Here is a 24,264-nt window from a genome sequence, read left to right on the forward strand (position 1 = left end):
TTATATAATTAATCTTATAATTTTCTCAACTCCATTCACATGTTTTCTAAGTTTTGAGTGCATATTAAAATAAGATTGACTACATCTTGACGTTAATTACCTAAATCATTGGCAAAATCTAAATAAAATTAGCAAAATTAAAATTTGTACTAAAATTATTTTTTAATTGTACTGAAATAAAATATGCCAATGTTTGTTGTATTAAATCAATTATTTACTCAAAATAATATAAATGATTGTTGTTTGTGAATTACACATCAATTCACCTCTAATTTAACTCTGAGTTATTTAACTCTCGTGCAGATTAAGCCGATTATATTTATTAGGTTGATTCACTTTAAAAAATATATATATGTTCAGCTTAACTTTACTAAAATTCGTCAGAAGCCATGTTGATTATCAGTTTAAACTCATTTTGAGATTTATTAACCATATTTTATTATTTGTTTGATTGGTGTTTGACATTTTTATTGTTTGTGGTGTCATTAACATCAATCTTATTCTTTATCATTAATTTTGAAAGACATTTTTCAAATGTTAAGTATAATTATTTTTTGTTAAGTCAATTGGAATTTTTTTTTTCTATTGACATCGATTAAAAAGAAAAGACAACTAACAACACTGTAAAATTAATCTCAGCTGATATCACTCTTATTAATTGTAATTATCATCAAGTTAAAGCAATCTCAGTCAACATAAATAGAAAAAAGAAATACACTAATATCAATTGAAAAAATATTAACTAACTAAAAATTAACATTAAAAAAACGATTAAAATATATCATCAAAGTTAACATTTTTTATTGTCAACAAATTAGTTAACATTTAAATATTTATTATATTTAATAATAATAATTAAAATTCAATAAATTTGTACTGATTAATTTAAATAAAATGTTTAAAATAATTAATTAAAACAATAGTAATTCAAATTTAATATATTTTAATATTTTACAAATTAAAAATTCTTAATCTAAATATAAAGTTAACATCAAAATATTAAATTATAAATAAATTTATATAAAAAATGTGATATTATTTTTCGTTTAAAATAGTTGCAGATTTTTTTCCTCGTATTAATTTGTTTTTCTGCCCGTATAAAATTCAATCCCATATTAATTTCAAGTCCTGTCATTAATATTCATATTTTTTTTTCTTACTTTGAAATGTTTAATGTTGTAGTGTGTATACAGAGATTAAAATCATCAAGAAAAACAGATATATAAAAGTGGTTTTTTTTTCTCCACTTTAATAATTAAACTTTTTCAAGAATTTAACATCGAATCCCAATGAGATTTATTCTGTCTAACTAAAAGCATTATTTTTTTTATCTTGATATTGTTGCTTTTAGTGTTAGTTTATTATAATAATCTTACTTTAATTAGTCATTAGTCTTACTCCTGGTCATCTCATCTGACTTCATCATTTCATTAGCGCGTACATGAATTCCCTTTAAATCGATGACAAACATTAATTAATAAAGATAAGTTCCTAACTCCAAATCGTAGCAACTTAATAAATAAATTGGGAATTTTAATTTTGAGATACTATAATATGATTTTGATTACGTTGGTGACTTTTGGAATTAAACAATGAGGAGTGTAATGATGGTGTATATATTATCTAACTTTGTGCATGTGAACGATTCATGAATGTTTATTATTTAATAATGTAGAGAGTTAAAAGGAGAGTTTAGGTGAGTGGACTGAAATAAAACTTTAATCATGAATAATGGAAAAATATACCAACAATTCAATGAGATATAAGAAAAATGAAAGTTTAATAGGTTTAAAAGTGCATGTATTTGGGGTTTGTTTCAATTGGATCCTCTAATTTTGAAAGTGATCAATTAGGTATTTAATTTTGTCAATTTAAATCAATAAAAGTCTTTCTGTTAAATGCAGTTAATGTCGTGAAGTTTTTGAACATGTGACACGCTAACGCTTTCATGTTGCATTTAACGAAAAGACTTTTATTGATTTAAATTGACAAAATTAGAAATCTAATTAATCACTTCAAAAATTGGAAGACCTAATTAAAACAAATCTTGAAATATAGGAACATCCGAACCTATTAAACAAAAAATGAATGAAAGAAGGAAAAATGAGAAAAAAAAAAATGACATGGTGTATATAGTGAGGAAAAGGCGAAACTTTTTGGAAGCAACGAGGATGGTGACATATGGAACAGTTGCTAAGTGTCATCTTGCCTTGTCATGCACATGTATCTCGTTTATATCTGCTATGCTTTTCATTTTTTTTTTCTGTCTTCTTCTCGCTGGTATGTTTACATTTTTAAGAAAAGATATAAAATATTCTTGTTATATAAATTTTAGATCGTAAAAGTCAATATTGGAGGATATGGAAAGATTGATTATTTTCAAACTAATAAAAACATAAAAGATGTGAAATGTTAGATGAGAGATTAAATGTGTCCTCATTAAACGATACTTATTCAGAATTTGACAAATTTTTAAAATTCTGAAAATTGACAATAAATTATGAAAAGTCTGAAAGCCATGTCATTCTGGTATGACGAAAACACTTTTCCAATAAATTATTTGTGTGAAAAAACTATAACATAGGTAAAGGGGTTAATCGAAGTTTTAATTAATGGTAATGCATAAATAATTGAAATATAAGTTTATTTGAATGAGTTTTAAGCAATGCAAAAGAAGAGACATAAAAGATGAGGGTTGGTTTGTGAGGTGCACATGTGGAGAGACCCACTAGCCTTGTCTGGATGCTCATACACCACATGTGACCAAACATGCCCTTACTGATAAGAGATAAAACGAAAGTGATGAATTGGTGTAATCTTATATATTGATTAACGTCTAGTCAAAGATCACAAAACCACAGTCACAATGTCCTTATCATTGCAATGCAATCAGTACAAATACACACACACCCCCTAATATGTGTTACTATTTATAGGCATCACTACCTCATCATAACTTGCTTTATTACCCCATCTTTAACACAATCAATGAATGCCCACCATTCTCTATATGGAAAGAATAAAAATCCAAAATCATTACATGGATCTATTTAATTTCACACATCATCGTCTAATAAACATAATATGTACTTTCTGTCTTTCTAAAGTATCTTACATTAAATACCAAAAAAACAACATAATACTAAGTATGTCTAATGAAAAATATTTAGAGAAGTGAAAGTGTTGATGGTAAAACATTTTGTTGTTTGTTTGAAAAGGACATGCACTTGTTATGAAATGAATGAGGACAAAAGTGGTTGTCAGTGTGAGAAAAGTGACAGGACTTTTTGATGGCAGTTAAGGACACATAATCATCGTCTATCTCACTTTTTCAACACATTTTACCCTTTTTAGGTTTTTTCACAACTCGTGATTCTTATCACTCTTCATTATTTTAATTTCAAAGAATCACGGACAAACTTCTGTTTTATCTTTTGGCTTTATCCTTCACTGGAATTGCTGCTTTCTATCATCGTTCATTCTAATATTTCACCACCTAAACATCAACAACATACTAGGTCAAAATCTTTCTTCCTTTCTTTTGCAAAACTATCAATGATTTTCTTTTTCGATCAGGGAAATGATATTTTAACACCAATTTTTTAACAACTTCTTAACAACAGTATACATGTCATCATTTTATTGGTCTGTTGAATTTATGTTTAAAATAATATTTAAAACGGATCAATCATAGACTACCATGTATGCGTTGTCAAAAGGTTGTCAAAAAAGAGTTGTTAAAGAGACTTTTCCCAAATAATTATTTCTTCATGGGAACGGATCTCCCCAACTCATTCATTTCTCAACTATTTTGCTAAAAGGCATTTTAAACAGTGTGTAGAACTCTTCAAATTAAACTGTTAGACCCAACTATGTCATGCTAACTCAGGAAGGACATTTCTTTCTACACCTCCATCTTTTCTTCCTGCATCCCCCATAGTTTTTTATTCTTGCATCCTCGTAATTTTAGTGAAATGACTTAGTCATCCCTTATTAAAAAAATTTCCATCTCATGTTATTTTCCAGATTTGCATTATAGTTTATACAGTCCAAAATATAAATTTGTATATGGATTATACAATGTAAAATGTATTTTGCATTATTATGAATTGTATATTCTCAAATATAAATTTATATATGGATTATACAATCCAATATGTAGTTTATATTCTGAATTGTCTTTCAAAATTATATTATAAATTGTATAATCCAAAATGTCAATTTACAATACAAATGATATATATGGAATGTAATTTATGTTATGAATTATCTTTCAAATTTGAATTATGAATATAAATCCAAAATGTAATTTCTTATTATGGATTATACAAAATGTATTTTCTGAATTACAAAAATATTCCTTCCAAAATGTATTTTATGAGTTACAAAAAGTAGAGTCGTCAAAATGGATCACAATCCGCGAGTCAACCCGGCTCACCACAGGTTTGGGTCGGGTTGGGTTTGAAAAAATTGAATTTTTTTTATGTGGGTCAGATTTCAACCCGGTTCATTTAAATCCGGCTCATGCGGGTTGAACCCGTGATGGACCGGGTTGACCCGTCAACCCACCTACCTAATTTTATTTTATTAATTTATTAATTTATTTATGATAAAGAAAAAGATGATTCAAGAAAAAATATTGTAGATTTATCTATTCAAGATTCTAATACTGTAAAAAGATAAGGAACACAAAAATGAATAATATAAGAAACTTATTTGTATGTTTGTTTTTGGATGACATTTGGATTATATTGTACTTTTTATTATTATTTTGAATTGTCTTCAGTTTAACATTATTTTTTGGGAGTGAAATTTGTTTAAATTTGAATATAGAAAGTTTTTAATTTTTTTTATTTATAAAAATTGTAATTAATTGGGCTAGTGAGCCAACCCGTTTATCCACCAACCCGTGGTGGGTCGAGTCGGGTTCAGATTTTTTTGACTTGCTAATAAATGAGGCGGGTTGGGTTGGTTCACTAAGTGACCAACCTGTGGTGGGTCGGGCCGGGTCGAGCCGAGTTACCCGTTTTGACAGCTTTAACAAAAAGTTTATTTCGGAAATCTAATTCCAGAAGACATCTTATATATTTCAGAAAGTTTGTTCCAAAAAGTTTATTTTAGAAAGTTTATTCTAAAATACATTTCATATGTTCTGAAAAAGTTTATTTTAGAAAGTTTATATTAAATGTATTCTATTACAAGTAGAATGTTTAATTACGATCAAGCCACATTCATTGTGTGAAAAAAATACTCACTTTCTCGTCCCCTTATATCTTAGTTTGTAATATAAATAATAATTGAAATAAGAAAATACTTAATACATACTACAACATGAATGTATGTCAATATATAATACAAAATTTAACAAAATGTAGATAGTTTTTAAATTGATTCTAATAACAAAGTAACAATATATCCTAGTTTATAAATTTACTAACTTTTATAATAATTATCGTGTAAAAGATCACATACATCATAATTTCTAATTAATTAATAAAATAAATTTCTACATGAAAATACATAAAATATAAAATTTTATTTTTTATAAGTCTTTTATTAGAAAAATAAATGTACTCTTGGATTGCCCATATTAGGTGAGATATAGACAATTAAAAATTCATAATTTTAAATATGTAATATATTCACACATTATGTATTGTTTATACTTGGTTAAAAATTAAATATATTTGTAATCTTTAAAATTTAATGTAAAATCATAATTTGTTAATATCCAAACTTTGATAAAATGATTATCAATGTTTTTAATATTATTATTTTAATCATAAAATAGTGTTTCAGATTAATGTTTAAATTATTTAGAATCTTTAATACATTTTAATTCAAATATTATTTTAAATGAATATTTAACAGACACAAAAATAAGATTATTAAGTTAAAAAGACTAAACCTATTAATTTTAAGAATTAAGAAAAAGATATATAAGAGTTTTATATATTAATGAATTATAATTTCACGTAAAGTTTATAAGTAAAATCATATTTAACATTTGTTTTAATTTTTAATTAAGAAGGATTATCTTTTTGTATAAAAAGAAGAAATTGTAGGTATGAGAGGGGAGAGGGAGAGTAATTATGGTTGACTAAAGGTGAAAGATAAAAAGATAAAAAGACTAAAAATGAAAAATGAAAAAAGAAAATGCACAACTCAATTGACCCGGAATCCAATCCATAGTAACACATTTGCGCCATTGTCTTTTCCTTCTTTCTTCTTCTTTATTCCCATTTCATTCTTCTGTTCTGAACAACAAACTTCCTCTTCTCTCCTTCTCTATTATCTGTCTCTTCCCACAAAGGAAGAAACAAATAAAACAGAGACATTGAGAAGCAGAGAATCTCTGCACAAACACATCCAACTTTCCTCCTTATTTTCCCTTCTCCTCCCACACTCTCATCTTCCTGTTCACCCTTTTTCCCTCCTCAGTTAGCCCCGCCTCTTGTGCGCCTCAAAATTTTCAATTTTTCGCTTTCCCCAAAAGATCAATTCGGCTAAATTGTTACCTCTGCCGAGACCCGCTTCACAGCTTGGACCAACTTTCGTGATTTTTCCCGTTTGTTTGGAGCATCTGGGTCGGTGAGGGGTAGCCGGGTAATCATGCCGCCGGCTGTGATGGATCCACCATTGCCGGAATCATCGTCGGTGCTGTCTTTTTCCTCCGACATCGTTTTTCAGGGAACGGAGCCTGATAACCGGCGATTCGGGAATCTTAGAGGTCTACAGTGGCGTATAAATCTTGGGGTATTGCCATCTTCTTCCATTGACGATCTTCGTCGTGCCACTGCTAATTCTAGAAGGAGGTACAGTGGCCAGTTTAAGGATCATTTCTTATTAGTTTTTTTTTTTTTTTATGATGTTGCAATTTTTTTTAATCCAATGTTTGGTGTTTGTATAATTGTATCCCTCAAGGTTGATGCCTATTTGAGAGGTTTGTTGTTAGTGGTAGGTATTCTAGCCAAAATTATATCTGAGTTTGAGATTACTTCCTTGGTGTTGATGATAAACTTAGCGTCTAGCTATGTGATATCATATTTTTATCGTCACTATGTGTAATTTCCCCCCTCAACTCTTAATAACAACAAGGGAAGGAATGCACCTTACGTTTTTTCTTTTTATAATGGGGACATATGCATAGAAAAATTACAGGATATTTTGGCAACTTTCATTCGAGAATGCTTATATACGTGTTTGGGCCAATTAGTTTAAATACTATCTTTTTTTTTGTTCCCCCTGTCAGACTTATATAATCTTGTATCGAAGTATTGTTTTATTGGCTGAAATGAAAAGAAAATCAAGCTGTTTCTTTGGTTGGCATTGATGGTTGTGGCATAAATATGGATTTGGCGCTTGACTGCCCATACATCTAGTACAGTGTTGCCAGGACTGAGTTTTGGATCCACTTGTTTCTTGATGTCTGTCATAATTGTGCATCAAAAGCAACTGCATATTTGTTCAGTTAATTCCTATTGTTTGGGGGTGTACTTCTTTAACATGAACTGTTAAAATCTTGTCAGGTATGCCTGTTTGAGAGGGCGCCTTTTGGTTGATCCTCATGCTGTAAAGGATGAAAGTAGTTTGCCTAATCTTGTCATGGATAACCCGCTTTCACAAAATCCAGGTAAACCAGAGCTTGTCATGGATATTCTATCTCCCCGTTCCTGCACTTGTAGTTAAATCTATATCTGATTACAATCCGTGATTTAACCCATATACTTTCATAAATTCCTCTATATTAAGTAGAGAGAAAATTAGACATCTTAATGCTAATGTACAATATTTTCTTCCACCTTTCCTGAGATTGGTTTAATAAGAGTTTCATCCTATGGTATCCTTTTATTTTATTTGTTGACAGATCATATATAGCAATGTTCTCTTCTCATTTGAAACTAATGAAAATGTTAAGCTAAAAAAATAATGACAGCCATTAAACTGTTGAGGTGAAGAGGGAGCAGACAGAAAAAGCCAAGCTGATAAAGTGTTTCATATCTTGTCATAATGTTGTCTCAAACTATTGAAATGCATATTACTGATACGAGTATATTTTTTTGGTTCTCTGTCTAACCCTATTAGTCTCTTGCCATTCGAACTCTGTCTGTGTTGACGTTATGTAAAATTTTCCCATTTGCAGACAGTACATGGAGTCGCTTTTTTCGCAATGCAGAAATAGAGAGGATGATTGATCAGGATTTGTCACGTTTATACCCAGAACATGGCAACTATTTCCAGACGCCAGGATGCCTAGGCATATTGAGACGAATTTTATTACTATGGTGTCACAGACACCCAGAGTGTGGTTACAGACAAGGTAAATTCCTCTGCCAAGCAATATTTGTTGACAATATGTTGATTGAAGAGAACATGTTGGGATGGCTGTCTTGTTTTTCCTTCCAACTCCATGTGAGAAGCTAGCAGAAATAACACTTATCTTCTCCTATAGTTATGCTAAATCACAGTTCCACCTCCTATAGTTTTAGATAGACACTCATTCTTTTTAAGCTTTTAATAAAATAACAATCATACCTCCTTTACTTTTTAAACGGCACTTAGCTCCCTTCTCATCTTTTTAATAAAGTGATAATCATACGCATTATATTCTTAATAAAGTGATAATCATACGCATTATATTCTTAATAAAGTGTTACTCACATATCTTATTTTATCTAAAAATATCCTCTTGGCTGAAAATTAAATAAAAAAACTATGAAAATTAAAAGTTAAAGTTTGATGATAGAAATATTTAAGAATTTTATAGAAAGTTATATTCTCTCAATTATAAAAGTTAAAGTTTATAAAATAATTAAACAATTTAATTATCATATGTTAACAATATCTAAAGTTACATGGTCTCTCAAGTATAAATTGTCATATAAAAATATAAAAAATTATATTTTTGAGAAAACAATGTTTTTATATGAAAACAAATATGTGGTTGTAAAATGTAAGATTAAATTTATTAACTTATTATTATATTTAAATATAATGTTAATGCAAGTATAAATATATGTTATAAGAAAATACAAGTACAAATATAAATAAATAAGGAGTATGAGTGTTGTCATATTAATAACATAAATAATGCAAATGTGTATTTTAAAACTAGAAAAAGTATAAATGTCATAAAAAAATCTCAATAGGGGTGGATGGAATTTTCCAATAATTAAATTAATTGATTTTTATTTATAAAAAAATATTTAATTTTTATATTTTAAAAAATTAATTTTAAATTTTCATAATTTTTAATTATAAAATTTTAGCCAATATGTTATTATTTTTAAAAAAATAGGGAAGCGAGTGATACTATGATAAAAACACAAGAGAGACTAATGTCATTTTTGTTGAAAACATTTTTTCTGTCTCAAGTAAGCCTTCTTTATCATGAGTGTCTCACCTTCCAGCCTCATATAGTTAACAATAGCACATGTAATTGAATGAAAACTTGACTATACTTATCACAAAAAGGCACATCATACCGTTTTCTTATACCCAGTTTTGTGTTCACTGGAAATGATCATTAATTATCTATCATACATATTTTTTGAAAGACCCATCAGTTTTTAACTACTTTTGCATTGATTTCTATTCCATTATCTGCATGTATACTGAACATTATCTTCTCTATTGCAAGATAAATTTTTGGAAATCTTTTAACTGGTAAATTATAAATTCTTAGTTTGACCGAGGTTCCCCTTAACTTGTTTTGATCTATTTGCACGTGTGATGCAAATAGTTAATATGATACTATTGAGCTTATTTCATTCATTTATTTTGTAGGAATGCATGAATTACTTGCTCCGGTGCTTTATGTACTCCAATATGATGTGGAGTGTCTTTTAGAAGTTCGAAAGCTTTATGAAGATCACTTCACAGACAGATTTGATGACCTCCTTTGTCAAGAAAATGATCTTTCTTATAACTTTGATTTTAGAAAATCTTCTGACTCGAAGGAGGATGGAATTGACTCCAATGGAAATGCAATGAAAATCAAGAGTCTCGATGAGCTTGACCCCAAGATACAGAACATTGTGTTGCTAAGTGACGCTTATGGGGCAGAAGGTGAACTAGGCATTGTTTTATCTGAGAAATTCATCGAACATGATGCTTATTGTATGTTTGATGCTTTGATGAATGGGGCTCGTGGTTCAATTTCAATGATCGATTTCTTCTCCTATTCCCCTTTGCCTGGGTCCCATACTGGCTTGCCTCCTGTAATTGAAGCTTCTGCTGCATTGTATCATTTGTTGTCTCATGTGGATTCATCTCTGCATGCCCATCTTGTTGATCTCGGGGTTGAACCCCAGTACTTTGCTCTCCGCTGGTTGCGAGTTTTATTTGGCCGAGAATTTTCACTCAGCAACCTTCTAATAATCTGGGATGAAATATTTTTATCAGATAATAGTAAAGTGGAAAAACATGTCGAGGACAATGCAGACTCTGGTTTTAGGATCTTCAATTCGTCTCGTGGAGCATTTATCTCTGCTATGGCAGTAGCAATGATGCTTCATTTAAGATCTTCACTTCTTGCTGCAGAAAATCCTACAACCTGTCTTCAGAGATTATTAAACTTCCCTGAGAACACGGATATTGAAAAACTAATAGAGAAGGCTAAATCCTTGCAGGCTCTTGCATTAAGTACTGAGATTTCATCGTCGATGCCCTCATTTGTCGAGTATCATAACCAGGTCAAACCAGTTATTGCAAGATCTCACACCCTTTCATCTGAATCAATCTCTCCGAAAACTCCTGTGAATTTGGTACCTGAGAGCTACTGGGAAAAAAAGTGGAGAGTTGTCCACGAGGCTGAAGAACTCAAACAAGATGGGGTGGAAAAACAGGTTCCATCTCGGAAGAAGGGATGGACAGAAAAGGTGAAGTTCAGTTTGAGAAGAACAGAATCTGACCCCTCTTCACCAAGGTCTAGGAGTGGTAAAAAGGAATCCAAGTCACCAGTTAGGCGCAGTTTGTTAGAAGATCTATCTAAGGAACTTGGCTTTGAGGAAGATACTGAAAAACTCAACAGTCATGATAATCTGCCTGCAACAGTTGAAGAGGAGCAACGGGAAGACGGTTCGGCATGCAACAGCTGTTGTTCTCCTGCAGATAGATGTCAAAGTCAAAACACAAGTAGTGTGGAAAACTCACCTGCTATGTATTGCTCAGCTAGCCCTCCTGACGAGGCCAATGATCTCAAAAATGACTGTGAGAAGAGTAGTGTTGGATCTAATTTATCCCTTGATGGAATTAGTGATGCATCACTTAGTAGTCCCTTTGATTCACCTCTTCCAATCTCTGATCATCCTCAGAACGTATCAAACACAACAGGGAAAAATAATAACATTTCTGCTGGAAATTCAACCACGCATTCCAAGGAGAGAAAATTGAACAAATTTCAGTGGCTATGGAAGCTTGGACGGAATAATGGCGAGTTTACTTTAGAGAAAGGAAGCGATGCTTCTGAGGCAATAAAACCTGCCAACAGTTGTGATGACCAAAGCAATACAGTACCCTCTTCTACAGCCAATACGCATTGTAGTCCTCTTGGTTACAAAGGGGAATCTACAGAACAGAATATGACGGACACTATGAGGAACATTGGGCAGTCAATGCTTGAGCATATCCAGGTATACTTATTTCTCATTGTCACACACAAAATCAGTTAGTTAGTGGGTGAAAACTTACAACCTAAAGATTGGTATAAGTCTAGATTCTATAAAACAATTATAGTAATTGTGAACAGAGAATCACCTTTTCCCATGCACCAAAATAAGAAGTAATATCTTGTAGTTTAGCTTTGAATCTGAACTGAAAGAAACAGTTTTATTTACATGAAATGTATGCTGAGAAGTTTTGTGTGGCAGGTGATAGAGAAAGCTTTCCAACAGTGGGGAGAGGGAGTATCATTGGATAACATGTCTGAAAACGTTGTGTTGGGTGAAGAGCGGGTTACTCCCATGTCAGCTCTGAAGGAGCTACGCAAAATCAGCAATATTTTGTCTGAGATATGAGCCGAATCTTACATTCACCTGTTCTGTGTGTGTTGTGTGTTGTGTGTGTGTATATATTGTAATTATAATTTTTTAGTGGCAATTATGTAAATGAGATTCTTCTGCTTCACCTCTATATATACCTCACGAATCCCATAGATTTGCAGTGATGGACTTGTAAATACCAATATTGCAGTTACCATCAAATAAAGTAAGGTGCTCCATTCCTGTTTATCATTATGATTTTGCTTCGTTGCATTGCATTGCATGGCACACCTTGGTTTGCATTTTACTGCACCGTTGCAAAAGCAGTTCCAAACTAAATTGTGGTCAAGTCTGGATACCCTCAAAATTTTAATGTATAAAATTAATCAAACATGTATTAAAACGTTGTACAATTACTTTTGATTTTAGTTTATTTTAATTTTAAATGAGTATGTTTTATAATCCTAATCAATAGTTGTATTTAATGAGGTAAGTATGTATATAATGGTATTTGACTCTTGAATACATGTTATCCACTAAATTGTTATTGATTTTCTTTTTATATATTTTTTAAAATTTAAATGATCAAAATAAAATTATTAAAGAAAGAAATATTAATGATGAAAAAATTGTTTAAAATTCGTATATTTTTATTTAAACATGTGAAAATGAATTTATTTTGTAAAAGGTTAATTTTTTAAAATTTATATTTTAGTATAATTTACTTAATTTTTTTAAATATCAAATATATTTACATTAATATTGTATAAAATGATTAAAGTTAGAAAATCTATAAACTTGTTATTTTTTAAAAGGCATATAATAAATAAATATTATTTATTCCGTTTAATTTTACCTCAACTATTCATGGTCACATTGCTGACATCACTCAACTTCCACGTTACGGTTGTCTGGTGTTGATATAACAACAACCTTAACATACTTCAGTAAAATCTTAAGACAACTCATGAAATCTGTAATTATGGTACGAAGATCCATACATTTTTATTATTATACTAAACGAATTATGAATATTATCGTATAGAAAAAAATTATGACTGATTAATGTAATAAAAAATAGCTTAAATACTAATTTGATGTTTGCTTTAGTTGAATTTATTTTAATATTTTTGTGTTCAATTCACTTAAAGTTATCATCAATTTTTTTTTCAATTTAATTCTTTTTAATATCATTTAAATAATTAACAGAAAGCTCTCCGTGTCAATTTATGATTTATTTTATTATTTTTTTTTTAATTTTTAAAACTGGATTAATATAGTTTCATATAACAATATTATATATTAGAATTAATGATTTATATCTTTGATCTCTATATTATTATTTTTGTTTAATTTAAATTGAATAATTTTGTTCTTCAAAACCAAATTTAATATTTTAGTGTCAATTAAAAAAAAATTGTTCTATTTTTAAAAAGCCCAAGATTAAATTAAACAAATATAAACCAAATTCAATATAAAATACTGATCCTTGTGACATTGAGTCTAAAACATGACAACGTTATAACAAACATTGACATCTGACTGATAATGTTTACTGTCTGTCATGACATTAAGAAAAAATTTAAATTGAATAAAATGGATAAAAATTGAAATCAAATTATAAAAAAATATTAACATTAAATTAAATATACGGAATAAATTATTATTTAAGCCTAAAAAGAATATACTAACTTGAAATCGATAATATTTAGAGGGTTAAATATGTTTTTCGTCCCTAATGTTTTTGTGTTTAGTCCCTTTTTTAAAGTATAGTACAATTTAGTCATTCAATTTTACAAAATTATGGTTTTAGTCTTTTTTACCAAATTTTTTAAACTTTATTTGCTGTTTCAAGTATGTTACATTATAGCATTTGAATTGTTTACACAATTTGACACATTTTTGCTTCAATGTTAACTGAGAAACGCGTTTGAAATAGCAAATAAAGTTAAAAAAATTTGGTAAAAAAAACTAATACCAGAGTTTTCTAAAATTGAAAGATTGTACTATACTTTGAAAGAGGGACTAAACACAAAAACGACAATAGTTAGGAGACGAAAAACATATTTAACCCATATTTAGATATTTAGATAGAAAAAGAATTAATATAATGGTATTGTTAGGTGCGTTGAAAAGGAGAAGCGCATCTGGTTTTGTCCGATAGGAATTGATATGATGGCCAGGTTCATCTCCAAGTCCAAGACGCTGCTTCGTCATTCCCAATCCCCCAAGGTCCTGATTGTGTGCCACCGCCACCGATCTTCGGAAGCCATGAAATCGAAGTGGGTGGAGATTGAAGGGGTCAAGTTGCTGGAGGACCATGCCCACCGTGTTATGGTCATGAAGGCCACACCCGATTGGCTTCCCTTCCTCCCCGGTTCCTCCTTCTGGGTCCCTCCTCCTCCCTCCCCTTTTTCCCACAAATTCTCCATTCCCACTCAACCCTTCTTACTTCAAGGTTCTTTTTTTTTTTTTTTCCACTCACTCTTTTTCTCAATTCCTTCAATGTTATATGATGATTCTGGGAATGCTATTATCAGAAACTTGTAAAAATAGTAACTTTCGATATTATGATTGACTAGATTGATTGTATAGGGTAACTGTGGTCTTGACACGGAATTCATCGTATGCTCTATTTGTTTCTCTCTCTCAACAGCTGTTGCCACCCCACGAGGGACGGAACTTACTGTGCAACTTAAAGTTATGGCGCCCACTGAAAACGTGGCCCTCTCTGAAGATGAGGAAGGATGATCATGACGGTAAGTAATATTAATAGTAATGCATGCGTGTTTGTGTCCACTTTCAACGATTCAAGTGTTGTTACGCAGTTTCAACTGCTGTTATGCAACAGAATTGTCTTTGGATTGGACTTGTTTGATATTCCGCTGAGACCAAACAGTGAATAGTTTTCAGGGTTGCAACCTTAGTTCGATGAGATGGTCGGAGTGCAAAAAACCTAATCTGTTTGAAGATCATGGAGCTTGGTTGCATAGAAGACAGTTCATGAAAATGGGAATTCTTTCACAGGTGAAGTACTACCGGTTGCTTTGGTATTAACTCTTACATTTTTTGGTCTCTGTTATTTGTATATAGTTTGGGTCCTGACCAAGCACTAAGTAACCGGTTTGTGTAGATTTTTCTTTTCAATGGTGTCATGTTGAACCTTTTACATTGGATGATGTATGTATTTGTGTAACTAATAAAGCAAAAGCTTCTTTGACCATTCCTCTGAATGATCCAAACACCACCTTAATCAATGAGTGTAGATAAAATAACTGCAGTAGACTTTATAAGGGGGTAAACGTTTTGCACTGTCTCTAGTTGATTGATTACTACTATAGAATTGCGTAGTTTCTATAGAGTTCTATGATTGAAGGCTTATTTCTAATTGAAAGGCTGAAGAGCGTTCCATCGTAGAAGCGAACTTGCCTTTTGTCGCTAATGTACTTGAAATCCTTCTTTTAATAAAAAGGGTTGATGTATGTTTATGTCAAGAAAAGAAAGAGATTATTCATAGTTCTATTCAATTCTAATTATTTAAAAAAATAAAAGTGTTAGAATTTTGAATGTTAAAAAATGTTAGAGTAGACTTGGGAAGGATCGGTAAGACTTATAAATTTTTCTAGTCTTGCCATCCTTTCTAGTGACTGTGTCAATTCCTCTAATATGATTTAGGATTTGGATGCTCTCGTGTTGTAGTTGAAAAAGTTGGGACTCTCTTCTCTCTCTGTCATAAAGTTTGATGTGCAAAGAACATTATTCTAATTGAAAAGAGATACATACAGTTTTAATTTTGGTATGAACTTACCGCGATGAGTCTTCAGATTTGCGAATTACATTCAGAAGACATTTTAAATTAATTGATGGTCAACCGTTCTTCTATTTGACTCGAGAGTGCAGTGTGAAATCTAAACTGAAAACTCAGCTTGAAATATTCAAAGACATACATCCGTGCAGGATTCTAAATTATTAATGTTGAATTTTAGATCACGCTTGCTGAGAGGAAAGAGATAGAATAAGTTTAATTTTCTAATTCATCAGTTCGATTTTAGTTTTTAATCTCTTCATATTAACATGATCACTTGTCATTTGTTTAGTTTGGTTTGCGGTACATGAATTACAAAGTGAAAACCTGTTCTGGTCAAATTCACAATTCGTGTAATGTCATTTATATTTCTTCAGTTAGTTGACATTTTCAAGGGGCACAGTGAACACAATCAACCGGACTACGGGCATGCATGGGTAAATATACATTGCTAGTTATAGACGATTTTGAGTTATATTGCGGGTTATATCCTTTTTGTGGGATTAATTCTTCCTAGAGCATCTATGACCCTGGTTATAAATTTCTCTGAATGGGCTCTGAACTGCAAGTACAATACAGTCACGTTGACTTCAGTTTTCCAGATTGTTCTGATAAGAAAGATAAATGAATCATTAAACTTGGAATAATAGTAGTCAATTACATGTGTTTACTGTCTTGATTTCTCAGTTGGAATAATAATCAATGAGGCCTGTTTTCTGTCTAGATTACCCAGCTCCAAACTTTGGACTACCGCTTAGGCAACTTTAATTTTAAAATGCACCATTTGTTTCAACTTGAAAGGGTGTACCCCTAGAATGGCCTACGGAAAATGGATCATTGATGAATGAAATTTTGATAAAGAAAGTTAGTGTTATTCTACTCAACAAAGAATAAATCCTTTTTGGTCAAAGGATTGAGGAGAGAAAAAAGGAGGATTAAGCAGAAGAGAAGCTGAACTCTATATTAAATTGTAGTTGCCTTGATGATTCATGGAATTATAAGCATGGGTGGGCACGGGTAAGGGGTCCTCAAATGGATTAGAAGAACCCATGACTGGCATTTGTTGATGGTATTGAGTCTGTGGATACTGGTAAGGGCCCATCATCATATTATGTTGTTGATGTTGCTGGAACATCATTTGTTGTTGATGTTGCTGGAACATCATTTGTTGTTGCTGTCGCTGAGCCATGAATGCCATTTGCACATTGGTTGGAGGTGCTATGTTGTTGGACACCGCAAATGGATCTTGCTGATTATGATGATTGAACGGATTATGTGTATCCATTTCCCCATATCCATAGCCTGCATTTCGGAGTTGAAGTTGTCTCCTAGCCTTTTCATCTTCATACAAACTGTCTAGTAATAGCTTGTCAAACCCACCAGCCTGGCTCAACAAACGAGGGAGAAAAGAACAATAGTGTTGTTAGCTTTTAGATTCAAAGGACAAACCATAGCGTCATTTAGCGGTAGGTGGAAAGCACTACGAGCTATTCTTAACATGAGATTGAATGCGGTTATATACGTATTGGTCATTTCAAACAGACCTCTGCTGGTATTAGCGTGTGTGAAATTGTACCTATAGCCAACTACGTGAGATGAATGTCACAATAATCGTTTTGGGCCGCATTGGTTATATCGGGTGCATGTGTTCATATTGATTGGCATGTCTCGTATTTACATGATCTACTAAGTATGACAAGCAGGTAAAAACTAACCATTTTTCGATCTGGCGCTTGGCTTGTATGGTTACTTGGTGTTGTAACCAGTGCAAGTTCCCAACCCGAAGTTCCATTTGTGTAAGCCAAATCAAGACTGCTTGAGTTATTTCCTACATAAAATCGCAGAGTCTTAGAATTGAATCGACCAAAGATGGACCCGATTGAGTTTTTTTTTTTTTTTTATTAATACAAGTTTGTTTGGATTAAGTCCTGGTAATGATGTACCTGAATGACTACGTGAGCAAGGAATGGCAATGGCACAGTTATTCCCTATGGGTTTAGATGAGATTATCTCCCATTTCTCCAATTAGTTTGTGGAGTAAAATAAAAGAAAAGTCTTTGGATTTCCCTATGGGAATGGCACAGTTATTCCCTATGGTTCGACAAGTTTTTTCCTCATTAGTTTTGGATTTCTCTACGGACTAGTTATACATTCTCGTTTCTATTTTCAAAATCTAACTAGCATTGCATGTGTGTGTGTGTATTCTGATTCTTTGTTTAGTGAAGCAAATTCCAACTTCCATTCTTATGCATTCACTATAGAGTTAACTTCGTTAATTATCAATTACTCTTACCTCCGGCTGGTACAATTGCTAGCGCCAAAGCATTGCTTTCTTCTAGTTCCCGGGCTTTTGGATTTATTTCGTTTAGACCCTGCAAAGGTGACAAGTATATTATATATTTTTCCGTCAAACCAATCTCTCAAACATTCATACGATCCACATAACCAAAAACACACCAGCAAATCATCAGTAGAATCAGTTGATATCAAAGGAGGAAGTTCCACTTCCTCTTCCTTAGGCTCTGGTTCGTCTTCATGCACCTGTTCCTCCTCTTTGTTTTCTTCATCTGGTTTTTCAGTTGCTTGAGCCTCTTCAGATTCTTTAGGTTCTGCTTCCTTTTTAGGTGATTGACCATTTTCGTGATACTCCTGATGTTGCATGACATTTATTAACGAACCATGTCAAACAAATATGTTGTGGGCGTACACAGATGTTTAATAACAATTGACATTGAACCACTTTTAAGAAAAATAACCCTTTTTCCCATTACAGTGGTTTCCCCCGGATACCATTAACAATAAAGGCAGAAACTTCAGTCCAAACATGCCATAACTAGAACCAGAAAATAGATGCAAAGTTGTTGAGTTATATCTAATAATGAAATGAAGTTATCGTGGTCAATCTCCAATTCTCCACATCCATCGGGATGCCAAAATTGACTCCAGAACCCAATGCAAAATATATAAGCGAGTCTTAAAGCTATTCTATCAATTGGTAAGTTGTTTTAGAGGTATTGGCCCTAAACTTTATTCTACGCACAAGAAAATAAAAGTTCTACACATCAGACTAGCCTGGGAAATCTTTGGCTCGTTCTAAAAGTCATTAGGCTCTTCCACTCTCTGACGAAGTGGCTTGAACTTCATTTGCCATATTGCATGTAATAAGTCCTTTATTAGTTTAGAAAGTCAAGCATATTGGTTCGTGGAACATAAACAAACCGCATATAAGGCACGGGCTTTCTCGAATAAATTTGCATACCACTCTTTCTTACCAGTCTATTAGATGCATTCAAGGGTGCTTCTTTAACGTATTCTTCCATCGTGGCAAGAAAAGAAGCAGGTGGCTGTTTATTAGGGGAAATATCTCAGTGAGAAACTTTATACGATATCAAATTAAATATTGTTATTAATGAGCAAGAACCTGTCTCAAGATTGGAAATTGAAAATTCCTAGCAAGGTCCAATCTCTTGCAGTATTCATAGAACTCGGCAAGATTATCAGCCTGCACATTAGAATGATCATCAATTCAACTCGTATGACCCATTAGGAGGCCTCATTGAGGACAAGAAAGAATTCAAATCGAACAATAAAGAGAATGGATCTGAAGGAAAGCAAAGGACTATTGTGCACCTGTTGGCTAGCCCTTTTATAAACGTGTAACGCCTTGATTGCATCATACTTTGGCATAACAAAGAACTGCAATTTTCATCACTTAGTACAGTTCAACATTTAAGAGTTAAACTGAAATAACATGTTAAACTGAAATAGACGTTACCACATCCACAAGATTTATGATTCCATCATTCAGGGCACAATATATTTTGAAGCTCTCTTTCAATACCTGAGATATTTTCAGAAGCGGAGAAGTAAATTTAGACTATTATCCCTCTCGGTGAATGGATTTCTGGAAGTGAAGAAAGTTAGTGTTTCCTTTTCTGTGTTAGGATTGGATTCCTCGGAAATTAATTATTTAACTTCGGGAAAAAAAGAGAGTGAAACATGCCAACTGTTAACAAAAGAAAAATTAACAGTAGATTTTGACAATCCATTATTTGTCATAATAATGTTAACCTTGATTGTTTACGAATAGAAATTTCTCACTTCTGTCTGAAATGAGAGCTTATTTTAAATAAGTAATTCTTTTTAATGAAAGTGAAACAGGAGATACGGATGAATCAAGCATAAACAATTTTGTATTATAGGAAATCAATCCATGAGTATTGCAGCAATTGAGCTCTCTAGCACCTGAAGTCATATCTATTGTAAGGATCATTTTGAGATTTTAATAATTATTATTATTTTTTGGTTTCACTGTATCACATTACTATCTTTTTGTAACTTTTACTTCAATGCAACCATCTTATAAGACCCAAGCTCTAAATAATATTTTATTTAGTTGTTTAGCAAAAATATATATTTATAAGATAGAAAAGATATTTGTTTATTTTTGTGATCAAGGTCTTAACTCATGATCTTTAAACTGTCATATTAGTAGTACTCCAACTGAATAAAATATGTTCCACTAATTTTATTCAGTTATACAATTGATACAAAACATATTATCAGATAATACTTAAAAGCGCTATTGTGTGAAAAGTACAAATTAAACAAGCATACCAAGGCCAGTGCATATTGTATTAGGTAACTGCTGACAGCCAAACCTTCAGGCTGCAGGAAATTAAAGAAAACTAAATGTTATTATCTAAGCGAAATAAAATGTAGTCATTTCGATGGCAAGAGATATAGCATAACAGATACAGAGCATGAAGATACCAAATCAAAGTTTTCTCCACAAATTCTTACCTGACAACCAACTAGGCGGTATAGAAGTTGCTGCAGTGCAGGCAACTGCTCCAATAGCCCTTCTTTAGTCAACGACCGTGTTCTGCTATGCCCCTGTCAAAGCTAAAAGTTACTAATTTTCTAAATGTAGTAATGAAAGCCACATGGAACAATTAATATGTGAATAAAATTGAAAGGCAAAGCACCACCTTAGTTATAACGGGTGATGGTCTTGATAAACGCTCAGCCTCGATGTCATATTTAAGGATTCTAAAACACTCAAGCCTTTCTTCTAAAAATAGTGCATAGGTTCGAACCCATGCAGAACAATCCCAAGCTGCGTTGATAAATACAGTTAATAAGCATGAAATGAAAGAAAATTCAGATAACAAGAGAGTCTCGCTAATCTATCTACCTTGAGGACTCGAGTCATCTTTGAAATTGGATATTTGAAGAAAACGTCCCCTACGCGCATAGTTTATGAGGTCTTCTTTGAAAGTAGGATCACCCTCTCTTAATATTCTATGAATGACTATCAATGTCTTTACAGCAACCTATCATGTGACATGTCGTTATTCAGTTAAAAACAATGTCAAGAAAGTTAGGAAAAATTGTCGTCATGGAGTATAATTGTATGCAAATTACATTCCCTCTCACTTGTTTTCACTGAACAACTTAAGCTTTTAGAATGGTTGATTCATGACAGTTATACAGTTCCCATTTCCCTTTTTTCTTACATATGCTGATGTTTGTTATTTTCATGCAGAAATCAAGCATAACGTCTTTATGAACCCTGTTAAAAACAACAACATTTTACCAAATACGGACAAGAAAAACAAAATGAGCACTGATTGTTTATTATATGTTCTGATGTTTGTTAAGTACTTTTATTTCTAAAGCACCATTCGAACCCTTCCTTCTTCATGTTGTGTCGTGAAATTCGGAAATGTAAATTGAAATTATCAAATCCACGTTTTCACATTTTATCCAAACAAAGTTTTAATATGCATTCAGACAGTCACATAGAGGACTCACTATCCAATTCCGTGTCTTTGCAAGCCTTCTAGCAAGTGTGTGTATGCAGTAAGCCACATCTGCCCGTGGTTGGTGTGCCGAAGTTGCAGAGAAAATCTCTACAAAGAAGAGCAAAGACAGAACTAATAAATATCCCTCTATGGCATTATTGTTATGATCTCATTTCTAATTTCTTTCGATGCAAGCAACAAGATCTATGGAATAAACCATCGAAAATTAATGATTCAAACCCTGAAGGCACTAATCTCAGAACTAAAATAGAAAATAAAAGGCATAATTTTCATTTATATATAAGTATTCAACAAAATCTGAGAACTCACTTCTGACATGACGTTCCTTTGGAGGATATTCTACATGACTGGTAGCCTTCACAATAGCAACATCCAAATCCTTACATAAATAAAAAAGAACATGATCAAAATAGAGAAAGTTTGAGAAATCAAATCTGCAGAAAAATGTATAAATAAATAAAAATTGATCGATGAAAAGTTAGGAAGAGATATGAAAAAATGAACCTTGTATTCGCTATGGACCTTGGCTAGGCCAACCTTGGTAGAGTCTTTGAGAGCACCGTAGGCCTTTCTTAAGGTCCGGAACGTTCCCATTCATCAACGAATTGAATTTGATAGAAATACTGAAGGAAGAAGAGGAACCACGTTTTCCTCCTCCTCCTTCTTCTTCTTCTTCTTCTTTCAAACTCTGTCATGCGTTCCAACTTCCAACGACAAAAAGAAGGAAGCAACGACCGAAGGGTATTTTCGTAGTTTCAGCTCTTAATATACTAGGCGTTGCATGGATCCTGTTAACTAACTTGGACCAATAATTTTAATTTTTAATATTATAAAAATAAATAAATAAATGGTGTAAAATTTTGACTTTCTATTCCATTCTTAGTATAGATAAATACATCAAGAGCTAAAAATATATTAACCTTCTCTTTACAATTGAGAGTAAATTTGAACGATTTTATTTTAAAAATATTTATCCGATAAATGATTTTGACATAATAATTATTCTTTAGACAAAAACACCATATAGACAAAACTTCACCTTGTAAGGAATGTATTTATTAAAATTAAACTTTTGGGATGGATTGGCAATTGCTTTCCACATCCCATTAATTTCTTTCTGCACCTCATCAATTGTTTAAATGACCATTTTATCCTTGCAAAAAAGACTTCTAGCTTATTCATTTTGGAATAGGCTTTCCAGGATTTCTAAAATCCTGAACAGAATTTTCGGAATGAAATTTAGGAAATGAGATTTCCGAAATAAAAGTTCTGGAAAGCGTAAAATACATTCTAAAATGCATTTTTTGGAATATATTTTCGAATTTCACTTTCCAGAATGCATATAACTCTTTCTGAAACAAAATTTTCGGAACACCCTTTCATATATAAAATAGAATATACAATTCCAACATTTATATAAAGAAAAGGCAATTGCTTTCTGCACTTTATCATTTTCTTTCTACCACCTACAACTTTTGGAATTTATTTTCTGAAAACATAATAAACAATTCTGTAAAAAATCTGAAAATTTGATAGGAAAAGAAATTTGATGGAGTAAGAAAAACTCTGAAGTTGTGTGAAAGGGGAAAGCACGTGACGCAGAAAGCTAAAGCCGTCAACAACACGTGCAATTGTAAACGCGACACATTAAACTAACATTATAATCATTTTTTTAACAACGTATTCATCAATGTCTTGGATAGAATAGTTAGACTAAATCCACAAGTTTTAAGAAATTAAATATATTTGTTTTGATGAAGTAAATAGTTTAAATTATGAATTTTAAAAAATAAATAGATGAAAAATATAATTTAGATTAATAGATTATGATGTGAAAACGTGGTCCTTATTCTTGCAACGGAATGGCTTTTTATGCAAATTTTGCCAAGTGTCACGCTACTGTTGATTAAAACAAATGTTTTTTTTTTCTTTTACCACCTTACTAGGAATGTTGGATTATTTGGATAGTGAACAAAATATTCGAATTTCATCCTATAATTCGTCTGCAAGTGCATTGGTGTAGTTGGTATTAGTTTTTCAATTAAAAGTAAAAAACTATAAAGAATTTGAACTCTCCCAATTTATATATTTTTTTATCATACGAGAAACAATATAATCAATCTTGTTATCACATGCTGTAGTAGGATACATCTAATACCTATATTTAAATTCGGGTATAATTATATTTTAACAATAGGTTTTGTAAATCGATAGAAGTTGGGATATAACCATGTTAGTTTTTTTCTATATTAGTATTGTTTTTAATCATTGGATTAATTATAGGTTTATTAAACAGTATTAACTATAGAAATTAATATTGCATTGATTTAATTATAGTGGTAGATATTCATTTTGAACTTTATAATAATTTATTATATACATGAGCTTATTATGAATTAATGAGTCGGCTGAAGTTGAAATGGAGACTTTGTGAGGGACTAATTGTTAATGGAAAAAAAGTGGAGAATAACATCTATAGTTGTATGTTTTTATAGATGAAAAATATTACAAATTTAAGGTAAATGATATTAATTATTTATAGTATAAACGTATATATTAAAACTGTTCAATCAACTTTTACTTAATATTTTATGGACTTTAGTATTTTATGTCACTCCTTAGTCACAAGAAAAATCTCTGAATAGATTTC

General features: G+C 31.6%; 3 protein-coding genes and 1 long non-coding RNA gene across 6 annotated transcripts; 3 read left to right on the forward strand and 1 right to left on the reverse strand.

Moving 5' to 3' along the window:
* The first annotated feature begins 6,179 nt into the window (after positions 1-6,179).
* Positions 6,180-12,233, forward strand: LOC106769149. The gene is made up of 5 exons (XM_014654643.2): positions 6,180-6,815; positions 7,530-7,633; positions 8,144-8,320; positions 9,787-11,633; positions 11,871-12,233. Exons 1-5 carry the CDS (start codon positions 6,613-6,615, stop codon positions 12,015-12,017), a joined length of 2,478 nt encoding a protein of 825 aa, XP_014510129.1. The 5' UTR covers positions 6,180-6,612; the 3' UTR covers positions 12,018-12,233.
* Positions 12,234-14,098: 1,865 nt separating this feature from the next.
* Positions 14,099-15,207, forward strand: LOC106767638. 3 transcript variants are annotated; one of them, XM_014652568.2, is made up of 3 exons: positions 14,099-14,439; positions 14,638-14,740; positions 14,888-15,207. In XM_014652568.2, the coding sequence occupies exons 1-2, from the start codon at positions 14,154-14,156 to the stop codon at positions 14,730-14,732; spliced, it is 381 nt and encodes a 126-aa protein (XP_014508054.1). In that variant the 5' UTR covers positions 14,099-14,153; the 3' UTR covers positions 14,733-14,740; positions 14,888-15,207. The 3 variants fall into 3 exon arrangements, with proteins under 3 accessions (XP_014508054.1, XP_014508055.1, XP_014508053.1); XM_014652569.2 differs by having other exon boundaries at positions 14,895-15,207; XM_014652567.2 differs by having other exon boundaries at positions 14,100-14,439; positions 14,881-15,207.
* Positions 15,208-15,537: 330 nt separating this feature from the next.
* On the reverse strand, positions 15,538-22,285 carry LOC106767953 (putative clathrin assembly protein At5g57200). Its single transcript, XM_022783917.1, has 15 exons — positions 22,119-22,285; positions 21,924-21,993; positions 21,604-21,701; positions 20,984-21,122; positions 20,778-20,905; positions 20,590-20,682; positions 20,404-20,454; positions 19,562-19,627; positions 19,417-19,482; positions 19,208-19,288; positions 19,059-19,130; positions 18,244-18,435; positions 18,080-18,158; positions 17,502-17,614; positions 15,538-17,170 (listed from the first exon to the last, which is right to left on the reverse strand). Exons 1-15 carry the CDS (start codon positions 22,206-22,208, stop codon positions 16,745-16,747), a joined length of 1,764 nt encoding a protein of 587 aa, XP_022639638.1. The 5' UTR covers positions 22,209-22,285; the 3' UTR covers positions 15,538-16,744.
* Positions 19,940-21,605, forward strand: LOC111242079. The gene is made up of 2 exons (XR_002668822.1): positions 19,940-20,048; positions 21,335-21,605. It is a non-coding gene; the product is annotated as an uncharacterized LOC111242079 (long non-coding RNA).
* Positions 22,286-24,264: the final 1,979 nt, after the last annotated feature.

Source organism: Vigna radiata, chromosome 7 (genome assembly GCF_000741045.1).
Source record: "Vigna radiata var. radiata cultivar VC1973A chromosome 7, Vradiata_ver6, whole genome shotgun sequence".
Lineage (NCBI taxonomy): Eukaryota > Viridiplantae > Streptophyta > Magnoliopsida > Fabales > Fabaceae > Vigna > Vigna radiata.

What these genes read in the sequence shown, in the direction of transcription:
- LOC106767638 (XM_014652568.2), top strand. Translation starts at nt 14,154, where the DNA reads ATGATGGCCAGGTTCATCTCCAAGTCCAAGACGCTGCTTCGTCATTCC. An exon ending in TCAACCCTTCTTACTTCAAG is followed by an intron (nt 14,440 to 14,637) that starts GTTCTTTTTTTT and finishes CTCTCTCAACAG; the next exon opens with CTGTTGCCACCCCACGAGGG.
- LOC106769149 (XM_014654643.2), top strand. Translation starts at nt 6,613, where the DNA reads ATGCCGCCGGCTGTGATGGATCCACCATTGCCGGAATCATCGTCGGTG. An exon ending in ACTGCTAATTCTAGAAGGAG is followed by an intron (nt 6,816 to 7,529) that starts GTACAGTGGCCA and finishes AAATCTTGTCAG; the next exon opens with GTATGCCTGTTTGAGAGGGC. An exon ending in CCCGCTTTCACAAAATCCAG is followed by an intron (nt 7,634 to 8,143) that starts GTAAACCAGAGC and finishes TCCCATTTGCAG; the next exon opens with ACAGTACATGGAGTCGCTTT.
- LOC106767953 (XM_022783917.1), bottom strand. Translation starts at nt 22,208, where the DNA reads ATGGGAACGTTCCGGACCTTAAGAAAGGCCTACGGTGCTCTCAAAGAC. An exon ending in CATCACCCGTTATAACTAAG is followed by an intron (nt 20,683 to 20,777) that starts GTGGTGCTTTGC and finishes TAGCTTTGACAG; the next exon opens with GGGCATAGCAGAACACGGTC. An exon ending in TCATAAATCTTGTGGATGTG is followed by an intron (nt 19,483 to 19,561) that starts GTAACGTCTATT and finishes TGAAAATTGCAG; the next exon opens with TTCTTTGTTATGCCAAAGTA.